Raw genomic sequence first — 12,739 nt, 5'->3', positions numbered from 1 at the left:
AGAACAACTTTTAAATCAAAGTTTATCATAGTTTTTAATTAACTAACCCAAAACAGCCCGCGGTGTTACTACGACGGCGTATGTCCGGTTTTACAGTGTTCTTCGTGTTTCCAGGTTTTAAATCATTAAGTTAGCATATCATATAGATATAGAACATGTGTTTAGTTGATTTTAAAAGTCAAGTTAGAAGGATTAACTTTTGTTTGCGAACAAGTTTAGAATTAACTAAACTATGTTCTAGTGATTACAAGTTTAAACCTTCGAATATGATAGCTTTATATGTATGAATCGAATGATGTTATGAACATCATTACTAACTCAAGTTTTCTGGATAAATCTACTGGAAATGAGAAAAATGGATCTAGCTTCAAAGGATCCTTGGATGGCTTGAAAGTTCTTGAGGCAGAATCATGACACGAAAACAAGTTCAAGTAAGATTTCCACTCGAAAAAAGATTGTTATAGTTATAGAAATTGAATCAAAGTTTGAATATGAGTATTACCTTATATTAGAAAGATATCTTACTGTAAATAAGAAAGATTTCTTTAGGTTGGATGATCACTCTACAAGATTGGAAGTAAGCTAGCAAACTTGGAAGTATTCTTGATTTTATGAAACTAGAACTTGTAGAATTTATGAAGAACACTTAGAACTTGAAGATAGAACTTGAGAGAGATTAATTAGATGAAGAAAAATTGAAGAATGAAAGTATTTGTAGGTGTTTTTGGTCGTTGGTATATAGATTAGATATAAAGGATGGGTAATTTTGTTTACATGTAAATAAGTCATGAATGATTACTCATATTTTTGTAATTTTATGAGATATTTCATGCTAGTTGCCAAATGATGGTTTCCACATGTGTTAGGTGACTCACATGGGCTGCTAAGAGTTGATCATTGGAGTGTATATACCAATAGTACATACATCTAAAAGCTGTGTATTGTACGAGTACGAATACGGGTGCATACGAGTAGAATTGTTGATGAAACTGAACGAGAATGTAATTGTAAGCATTTTTGTTAAGTAGAAGTATTTTGATAAGTGTCTTGAAGTCTTTCAAAAGTGTATGAATACATATTAAAACACTACATGTATATACATTTTAACTGAGTCGTTAAGTCATCGTTAGTCGTTACATGTAAGTGTTGTTTTGAAACCTTTAGGTTAACGATCTTGTTAAATGTTGTTAACCCATTGTTTATTAAATCAAATGAGATGTTAAATTATTACATTATTATGATATCATGATGTATTAATATATCTTAATATGATATATATACCTTAAATGTCGTTACAACGATAATCGTTACATATATGTCTCGTTTCAAAATCATTAAGTTAGTAGTCTTGTTTTTACATATGTAGTTCATTGTTAATATACTTAATGATATGTTTACTTATCATAATATCATGTTAACTATATATATAACCATATATATGTCATCATATAGTTTTTACAAGTTTTAACGTTCGTGAATCACCGGTCAACTTGGGTGGTCAATTGTCTATATGAAACATATTTCAATTAATCAAGTCTTAACAAGTTTGATTGCTTAACATGTTGGAAACACTTAATTATGTAAATAACAATTTCATTTAATATATATATAAACATGGAAAACTTCGGGTCACTACAACCAAAACCATCGAACCATTTACTGCAAGATGCTATCCAAAACACTCTTTTCCTAATTAAAACCCAACCCATAACAACACATACATCCATCTATTTTGCTGTTTCGCTACAGCTAATACATGTTGCTCGTTCCTGTCTTCTTATCGCTAAACCATACCACAAAACCACCCCCACCCATTATCAACCCACTTTCTAATTGGTTTTCAGTTTCCATCATAAAAACCCAAATTAATTACCACATCCACAACCATCAAACCCAGGTCAAGAATATTCATAATCAATCAAAGAAACACAGGTTAATAGAGCAAAATATTTACAATCCTAATTAGAGAGTTAGAAAAGGACATTACACCGAAGAGTACAAAAACTTGTTGATCCAGCTCTGCAAACATTCCTTCACAATAACACAAGCACATCATCAGAAAGTAGAAACAATAACAGATTCATAACTAATTGATTTGAGTTCATCTTCCTAGAATATTCAAGCCCTTCGATCCAATTTTCAATTCATGAACTATAAGGTATTCCTGGAAAATAATTGATTAATTATGAGTGTTTCTAAACGAGTTTCAAAAGGAAATTCATACCTGATACGCTCTGAATTTCAAATTCATCATTCATCGTCGCCTCTATTCATAGCAAAATTTGAGTCGTTATTGTTCTTGATCTCGATTTCTTTCACAGAACCTCTTCAGTGTAGGTCTAGGAAACGAATTTAGTTGATCTTATGATATGATTTTAGGGGAACTGATCTTGGAAATATCTGGGGTGTCGTATGATTTGGGGGAAGATTGAACTGAGTTGGGAAGCTGGGAACCGAACAATTTAAGAAGGGCAATGAACTGCTGTTGGGCTTATGTGTTTTCTAATTGGGCCGAGAGTTAATTGTTGATTGGGCCGTGTATGAGTGTGCAGCTGGGCCAAGAAACTTGGTTTAGTCGATGGCAGACTCATGAAATCAGTATTTGGGTTAAAATGAAATTAAGTTGTATAATAAATTAGTAAAATAAGAAGTAGCTGAATGGTTGGGTATGTTGCCGGGTTAACTAGAGGTCGTGGGTTCGAATCTTGTTTGAAGCATTTATTTTTTTGGAAAAGCTCTTAAGGTAGTATGATATCTCTTATTATCATCATCATCATCATCATCATTATTATTATCATTATCATTATTATTATTATTATTATTATTATTATTATTATTATTATTATTATTATTATTATTATTATTATTATTATTATTATTATTATTATTATTATTATTATTATCATTTTTAATGTAGGTAGTATTATTATTGAAACTAAGTTTCTTTTTATAAAAATTATCATTTTTATTAATAAAACTATCATTATTATTATTATTAGAATTATCATTATTTTTATCATTATTATTTTTATTATCATTTTTATTATCATTTTTATTATTTCTAACACTAATATTATTATTTTTATCATTATTATTATTAGTATTATTAATATATCAAATAAAGATTTTCTATATAAAAATATGTTATTTACATAAAACATAACTATATTAATATGTTTGTAATAAATATTATTTATCTATTTAATGTATATAAAAATAAATATAGTTAATTTAGTTATGAATGAAACGTACAAGTTACAAAAATAACAATTAATAATAATACCAAATTATTTGATTACTATTATATGTGTTAATATACATAATTGATATAGGTTCGTGAATCCGATGCCAACCTTACACTTGTTCAATGATATTATATGTATTTTTACTACGAAATACAGTATGGTGAGTTTCATTTGATCCCTTTTTACTCATTACATTTTTGGGCTGAGAATACATGCAAATGCTTTATTAACTGGTTTACAATATTTATATGCGTGTGTTCATTTGATTCCCTTTTACTCTTTACATTTTTGGGACTGAGAATACATGCGCTGCTTTATAACTGATTTACAACTGTTTTATTCAATGCTTTTACAATCTATATTTTTGGAATACATGAGATGCTTTTATAAATGTTTGACGAGATAGACACAAGCAAAACATTCCTCGAATGAATTATTATGCAGACAGAAGTTCTGTGGATTACTATTGAATTAGTTGGACGTGATAATTGCCACTAATTGTTGTGAATATTTTCCTCTGATTATTATTGCTTGGTAACCTAAGAATTAGAATCGGGTATGCCCCTAATTCACGCGAATTCTAAAGGTAGCTACCGGGTTTAACACCCCCACCCAGAATGTTCACTAGACGGAAGAGCTAGTGGGCGTGGTGTTTAGTACTTCGAAGTTTATATGATTATTATACAGACGAGATGTTCTGTTTTGGGGATATTATTATGCGCATTATATGTTAAGGTCGGTTACCAAGCCAAGCTATGAAAGCAAATGAAAAGTGAATGTTATGTATAGAGAGAATAATTTTATACATAGGTTATATGTTTGTTATTTTTGTGCACGAGATATGTGTACGGTTACTAAGATTTATGAAAGATGATTTCGTACACGAGAAAGGTGTACTGTATTTAAAAGATATCGCATGTACATTACAGGTGGGTATAGGATTCGGGCCCATTTGTACCATGCAGGATTTAAATCTTGTGGTCTATCAAAATGATGAATTTTATTGTTTTATGATAAACTAATGAACTCACCAACCTTTTGGTTGACACTTTAAAGCATGTTTATTCTCAGGTTTGAAAGAAATCTTTCGCTGTGCATTTGCTCATCTTAGAGATATTACTTGGAGTCATTCATGGCATATAGAGTGGAGTACCTCGCAGTGGGACCATATGTTGAAAACTTCGTCCAGATGGATTAGGACGGGTCTTTACAATATGGATGAAAAAGTTTCATCCATGATATATCCATTTACTCCCGAAATACATATATAAATACATAAATATAGATACTTGCAAACACATTTACTATTACAAATACATTTACGATTATACATATATTTTTCTTAAAATCATATAATGAGTTAAGCATAATATATTACAAAAAACACGTATATCTAATCAAATAAACATACAAATTACACATATAATATGTTATAGTCTATATTTAATAGTAAGTTTAACAAATTTTATTATATCATCGATGGAGATCACACGTTATTCATGATAGATTTTAGTTATGCCACATTATATACATTTTTTTTATACTACGTATTTTTTTAATCTGTAAATTACGAAATAATAACGGATATCCATTAACCCGCTTTATCCATTGGATATGAATATGGATGGATAAATTAAATGGATATGGATATGAATATGGATAAATGAAAACTAAATGGATATGTATATGGATACGACCCCACCCGATCCATATCCGACCCATTGACATCCCTAGAAGAGATTGATAACTGTGTGAGAAACTTTTTCCCTCTAAATGTATTTATTGATTCTGGAGTATTTATTATTGAAGTTCAAATTAAACTACCTCATTCCTTTCAGGTTTCCCCTTTTATCACTGCCGCTAGTGAGTTTTGATCACTAAGGTTATTTATTAATCGTTAAGTTTTTACTGTACTCATTTGATTGTTAGGGTTTTATTTTCATTATATTAATTTATAATTTATATTAATTTGACTTGAATTTGATTAGATGAAATGATGTTAAATGTGAGTTGATGTTTGACCATAAAGCTCAAAGTGCATTATTAATATAACTTTCACAAAATTACATTTTAAAATATAATTAACCAATTATATTCATATTCTTTTGAATTTCTGTTTGTGAAGTATGAGCGAACATATCATTTTTCTTTCCCGTAAAAAGATTGTGTATCTACACTGTACATTCTATTCTATGTACATTTAAAGAAACTAATTAAAATATAAATAAATCACTTATTTAAAATTAAATAGTACGTATATAAATATAAAATACTCTCTTTTGGAAATCGAATCGGTGAAACACTCTCTTTTGTCATGTGTGTATGTTCGTGAAATTTGGGAAAAAGTTCGTGATTGGTGGGATTTTGATTCGGCTAATCTATCTTTTGATGATCTCCTATGTGGTAGTGGTCCTTCTAATTGCTCCGATTTGGGTAGACAAATATGCCAAGCGGTTGAATGGATTAGTGGCTATCTTATTTGGAGGAATAGGAACCAAAAAGTCTTCAAGAAACTTTCATGGACCGCCCCGAATGCACTAAGTGAGATTCAAGTCTTGAGCTTTGATTGGGTTGCGAAGCGATGCAAACAAAGGAAAGTCGAATGGCACGATTGGCTTCATAATCCTTGTGTTTACCTTGTTTAATTAGTAATTTTTGGTGCGTGTATTTTTCTAGTATAGTAATTGGCGTAGATTTCTAGCTCGGTATCCTTTCGCCTTGCGATGTATAACTTGATGTACTTTGCGCTTTGAATTAATATAATGTTTGCTTTTCAAAAAAAAAAATATATAAATATAAAATTTTAATATTAATAAAATATAAATAAAATTAAATAAAATAAAATAACATTATAATAATATATACACATATTTAAAATTAAAATTTAAAATAATAGTCCGTATATAAATCTACTATTGGTTTACACGCTCTAATTGAAATCGTAAGACACTCTTTAATTGAAACCCTGACATAACAATGGCGTCGAAAAGGACGAAGACAACGGTGACGGCGACGGCAGCAACGGCAAATGCAATGGCGTCTGAATTCAGCATCACAATTCCACGGGAGATGATCACTGAGATCCTATATCGTCTTCCGGCCCAATCTGTTGGTCGATTCAGGTGCGTTTCAAAAGACTGGCTATCTGAACTTACATCGCCACAATTTATCGAAAATCATCGAAAGACCCTCAACCGAAACCACCTCATATTTGTATCCTGCAATGACCGTTCACTCAATTTAGTCCCACTTGATCATCACCGTGGAACAGAACTAACAAAATGTAACTTGAAAGAACGCTTCTTCACTATATTTGGTTCTTGTAATGGCCTTGTGTTGGTGTCATTTCGGGTCAAAGGTTGTATGAATCCTGATAGTGGTGGATATTTATTTAAGCTTCTTGTTTTAAATCCAATAACTAGGGAGTTTATACAATTACCTGATTTTGGTAGATATAAGCTGATTAATGTGATCCGAAAACATAACATCAGTTATGGATTTGGTTATGATTCGCTAACTGATGAATACAAGCTTGTTACTATTGCCTGGAGACACGATCTGTCTTCTGATAGTATGCATATTCGTGTTTTTAGTCTTACAAGTAATAATACATATGCACGGGTGACTGAATCGCTGAAAGATTATCGTTACATAGTCAATTCTCCAGGTGTTTTTGTTAACGGGTTTCTTCACTGGTTTGCTAAGAAGCGATCTGACGGTTTAGGGGTAATCTTAGCTTTTAATTTAGCATCTGAAAATTTTAATGTAGTGCCGTCACCTGATGATGTTGATATTGTTGCTAATAGTCAATGCAAACTTGTTGGTATTGGTGGAAAGCTTGCTATTGTTCTGAGTAACAAAGGTCAAGTTTGGTTGATGAATGAGTATGGGGTAAAAGATTCTTGGAATAACATTTTAATCTATGGACAACATGAGTTTTGTACGTTATTACGACCTATGTTTTCTGTTAATAAAGGCTACATTTTGCGTGGTCCCAAATTTCCAGTTATTAGAATCAAACAAACGCTGATAGATGACGAAACTAAAAAAAGATATTACTCTGATAATGCTGAATTTTGTCAAAATTTGTTATTGATAAATCAAGATAGCTTTACTGAAAGCCTTGTCTCTCCAAACTTCTCCGGGATCAATTAGAAATCGACGGATCAAGTCAAGGTATATGCATGTATACAAGTAACTAATGATTATTTGATTCTTCCTCCGTCCCATATTGATAGTCCACGATTCCATTTTGGGTTGTCCCAAATTAATAGTTCATTTTCATTAATAGATTAGAATTAGAATAGTAAGGTAAAGTTCCTTAACACTCTTAATTAACTTTTGCATATAAGGCAAAGGATAAGAAAAAAAAATAGGGGTAAAACTATAAAGTAAAACTTAAACTGTGTGTTTTGTGTGTGTTGACTATTAATATGGGAATAAGGGAGTATCTAATTTCTCTTTTGTCTTAATTTGTAGGGCTCGCAGCCATCTCCACAAATCTAAGGTTAAAGGCTTAGTTTTGTGTATTATGACCTAACCAGTGGCGAAACTACTTGGGGGCAGGGGGCGCCCGCCCCTAGTGGATTTTTTTTTTAGTGTAAAAATTTTGGGTTTTTCGACTTTGCCCCCAGTGAATTTTTTTTCCCCTAAACCTACATATTTTTCTCCAAAACCTTCGAATTTTGCCCAAAATTCTCCAACTTTTGCCCAAAATTCTTCATAATAATTTGCCTAAAAATCTCAACTTTTTCCCCCAAAACTTCCATATTTTGTCCAAAAAAATTGCTATGGTTTTAAGGGGATGTCCAGCGGACCATCGATTGATTATAGGGGGCGATCTTAATGGTCATATAGGAGCGGAGGTAGAGGGATATAGGGGAGCCCATGGGGGCTTTGGGTATGGGGTTAGAAATGAAGAAGGGCGCTCAATTCTCGAGTTCGTCATCGCCCATGATCTGGTTGTTGCAAACTCTTTCTTCAAGAAGAGGGATGCTCAACTAGCCACCTTCCATAGTGGGGGTCATAGTACCCAAATTGACTTTTTCCTTCTTCGTAGGGGTGACCTTAGGAACTGTAAGGACTGTAAGGTCCTCCCAACCTAGACTTGTTCATCCCAGCATAGACTGTTGGTCATGGAGTTAGGTACCCGGGGACGGGTAAACAGGAGGGCGAGAGAGGTACAACAACCCAGAATCCTCTGGAAGAACTTAAATGGAGATAAGGCGGAGACTTTTAGGGCTAATGTTGTTGAAAGAATGGGTGCTGAATTGGAAAATGTAGCCTTTATTGATGCAGATCAGATGTGGAACAACCTAGCGTCCACTATTAGAGGGGTGGCAAAAGAATCCTTGGGAGTGGCAGTTGGGACGTCGAGAGCCCAAAATGGTTGTAGAGAATCATGGTGGCTTAACGACGAGGTCCAAACTAAAGTCGCGCTTAAACAAGCAAGGTTTCGGGAGCTCACCTCCTTTAGAGGGGGTACACTAGCAGACAGAATTAGCATAGAAAATAGCTATAAAGAAGCCAAGAGAGAAGCAAAGATCGCCGTTACACGTGCAAAAGATAAAGCTTACGAAGACTTATATAAGAGACTAGACTCTAAAGAAGGGGCAAACGACATCTACAGGATAGCCAAAGCTAGGGAGCGTCGGCGAAGGGATCTGGATAACATCAAATATATCAAGGATGAAGCAGGTCAAAGCATAGTGAAGGAAGACAAAATTAGGAAACGATGGGAAGAATACTTCTCATCCCTTTTCGATGGGGGAAGGACTAGGAATGGAGAACCTCATGTCTATGATATGGCCCCACAATATCAAAACAACTGTTTCTGCATGAGGATCAACCATGGAGAAGTTAGAGTGGCCCTACGCAAGATGGGGAGAAACAAAGCAGTAGGACCGGACCAAATCCCCATAGAGGTGTGGCGGTGCTTAGGCGATGATGGGGTTAGGTGGTTGACAAACCTTTTCAACACGACGTTTAGAAGCGCAAAAATGCCAATGGAGTGGAGACTGAGCGAGGTTGTTCCCATTTACAAGAACAAAGGGGATGCACAGACGTGTAGTAACTATAGAGGTATAAAGTTACTTAGCCATACCATGAAACTATGGGAGAGAGTGATTGAGACTAGGCTTAGACGCGAGACAAAGGTGTCAGAGAATCAATTTGGGTTCATGCCAGGACGCTCCTCGATGGAGGCAATTCACATTATTAGAAGTCTTATGGAGAAGTATAGAGAGAAACAAAAGAACCTACACATGGCTTTCTTAGACTTGGAAAAAGCTTATGATAGTGTCCCACGAGAGTTGATTTGGAAGATCCTTAATGGTAGAGGTATCCCAAGTAGGTATATAAGAGCTATTATGGACATGTACCAGGGGGCGAAAACTCGCGTTCGGACGACAGTAGGATACACAGAGCATTTCCCAGTAGAAGTAGGTTTATATCAAGGATCTGCTCTTAGCCCTTTTCTTTTCGCTTTAGTCTTAGACGACCTGTCTCATAGGATACAAGGGAGTATCCCTTGGTGCTTGATTTTTGCCGATGATATTGTTTTAGTATCGGAATCCTAGGAGGAGCTAAACAGAAGGCTGGAGCAATGGAGGAATGCCCTGGAACAAAATGGACTTCGGATTAGTAGACTTAAATCGGAGTATCTTAGATGCGACTACGGGAGGATCGAAGATCACAATGATACTGTGGATATTCGTATTGGGGATCAGGTCTTACATCCACAGGATTCCTTTAGATACTTAGGATCAATGCTACACAAATCGGGAAGGATAGATGAGGATGTGTCTCACCGTATAAGAGTAGGATGGTTGAAGTGGAGAGCGGCGAAAGGGGTTTTGTGCGACAAGAAGATACCCCTTAAATTGAAGGGGAAATTCTTCAAGGTAGCGATTAGACCGGCCATGTTGTACGGATCGGAGTGTTGGCCATGACGAAGGCCCAAGAGAGGAGGATGGAGGTGGCAGAAACGAGGATGCTTAGGTGGACGTGTGGTAAGACCATGTTAGACATGGTACCTAATGGAATTTTTAGAAAGAACTTAAAAGTTAGGAATATCGTCAACAAGATGAGAGAAGGACGATTTAGATGGTTTGGCCATGTAAGGAGGCGGCCACCCACAGCACCGGTCAGGAGAGTGGAAGCCCTCACGGTTGGCGGCGTAAGGAGAAGAGGTAGACCTACACGTAGGTTGGAGGATAGACTTAAACTTGACATGAAGGAGCTTTTATTGACCGAGGACATGACTTCTGATAGAAATTTGTGGAGGAGTAGAATTAGGATTGATGACTAGGTTGTATATATATTTTATTTGATATTCTTATTTTTTAATTTTCTATTTAGTTTTATATATTTTTATTGTATGCCTTTTTGCCTACTTGCTTTTTTGCTTCATATATGTTTGTATTACCATGTTTTTTTTTTTCTTTTTTTTTTTCACATACTAATACTTATTGTAGCATATCCCAACATGTTGTGTGCATTACATTATACTTATTTACATGCCTTATTGCACTATACCGTTACATGTTGCATTACATTATATCGCATTAAATTACACGTATCTACATGCTACATGTCTTTATGCTTACATAGTATACTTATATGTTTTATACTGCATATTATAACTACATGCTTTATACCTACATGCTTACATACACATTTTAAACTTACATGGCTTGTTATACTTGCATATTTGACACTTACATTTTTCACTTATATGTTCTTTTTACTTTATTACATGCCATATTTACTTTTACATTTTCCATGGTAAGGTTCCTTTTATCTACTTTACTTTACTTGCATTTAGTTACTTCACTTAACGGATTTCATGGTTCTTCTCGCCGGAGGTTCTTGGGAAGCAGCCTCTCTGCCCTATAGTATAGGGAGGGACGACTTCTTTTACCCGCGGACCGATAGGTATCCATGGGGGAGGAATGACTTCCCTTTTACTCTAGGGTAGAAGAAAGACTGTCTACATCTAACCTCCCCCATACTCCACTTTAGTGGAATTGGGTATTGTTGTTGTTGTTGTTGTTAAATTTTTTTTGCCCCCGGTCAAAAAAATCCTAATTCCGCCACTAGACCTAATAAAAATCACTTACATCCTAACTAAGTAATAATTCATGCATAGTGAAATGGGGAGGTCATGTAATGGGTCAAAATGGGCATTTTGGATACAGGTCAAATTGGTTGACCCAGTAAATCTTCTACTTCTTGTGTGTGCCTTTTAGTTTCATAAATATGTATTGAATATGAATATAGAATCTACACTACTCAAATGTATACTATATATATGTCTGGCTTCAGGAATTTAACAATGTAATTTTGGCTTTTTGTTTCAGTCTTTTTTGCAGGAGAATCAAGAGAGTAGCACTTTAAGATTGTTCGAAAAATGGTTACAATAGTTTTATCACTTTTTGCTACCATTTCCTTTACTCTATCGAATGTGTTTTATATCTTTAATCATGATGCCTATTTTCTTGCAATGTCTCCCTTTGTGCTTGTTACATTCCATGGTAACTTGAAATAACCATTAGCACTGGCCAGCTTATAACCTTTCATTAGGAAAAAAAAAAAAAAAAAAAAAAACGGTTCGAGGGTGTGGCTTTAAAACCTTTTTGAGCCTTAAACAATCACCCAAAAATGTGTGGTATGCTATATATATAGATGACAAATAAATGGACTCGTGATTATGAACTACTCCAGTAAACTAAGTTCATAACAATAACTGTTTTTATGGGTGTTTGTGTAACTATTTGTTTACATTAGAGACTGGTTCGTTTTTCGGTTACAAGATTACTTTGGATAGGTTGTGGTTACAGTTAGGATTTTTAGGCTTGTTCCGGCGACACTCAACCAAGTTGGTTGTGCAATTAACTTTTTAGCTTTGTAGTTTCCTTATACAGTAATGTTCAAATGTTAATTAAGAATATGTATGTACTTATATTAACTAACTTCTCCCTGCCTCACTGATCTTGACTTCTCCTTTCACAGCTCATCTATTTGTCCGGGAATTAGCTTTACTTTCTCTCGTCGTTTGACCCTTTACGGAGTTTCCGGCAGAATTCATAGGTAGGGATGGCGCCCGAGGTCGACGGGCGCGGATCTTATATATCCGCGACCTGCCCGTCGGATTTTTTTTGCTCGTTAGGACCTGTTACCCGCCTGCGGGTAAAAAAATTTCGCCCATACCCGTGACCCGCGGGTAATAAAAATATACAACTTAGTTTAAAAAGTTTTAATAATTTTCAATTATAAACCATATGTACAAGCTAAAAATGAGCCGATATCTCCTAGCGAAATCCAACTAAAAAATTTATGGTGGATATCAAATAGATAGAGAAAGGAAACCTTCAATTGGCGCCAATATCCATCATAGGGTGAAAAATTGGTTAACAAATGTGGCATAGGCAAATAGAGATAGTGACTTAAGTGGGCATAGCTAAAAAATGTGTAGATATTTGCTATAAAGAAAG

General features: G+C 34.4%; 1 protein-coding gene across 1 annotated transcript; it reads left to right on the top strand.

The window, feature by feature from the left end:
• Positions 1-6,221: 6,221 nt before the first annotated feature.
• On the top strand, positions 6,222-7,400 carry LOC139860271 (F-box/kelch-repeat protein At3g06240-like). Its single transcript, XM_071849039.1, has one exon. The coding sequence runs from the start codon at positions 6,222-6,224 to the stop codon at positions 7,398-7,400; it is 1,179 nt and encodes a 392-aa protein (XP_071705140.1).
• Positions 7,401-12,739: the final 5,339 nt, after the last annotated feature.

Source organism: Rutidosis leptorrhynchoides, chromosome 7 (assembly GCF_046630445.1).
Source record: "Rutidosis leptorrhynchoides isolate AG116_Rl617_1_P2 chromosome 7, CSIRO_AGI_Rlap_v1, whole genome shotgun sequence".
Classification (NCBI taxonomy): domain Eukaryota; kingdom Viridiplantae; phylum Streptophyta; class Magnoliopsida; order Asterales; family Asteraceae; genus Rutidosis; species Rutidosis leptorrhynchoides.
Note: the sequence above shows the minus strand (reverse complement) of the source record. Positions and strands in the feature narration are given on the sequence as shown.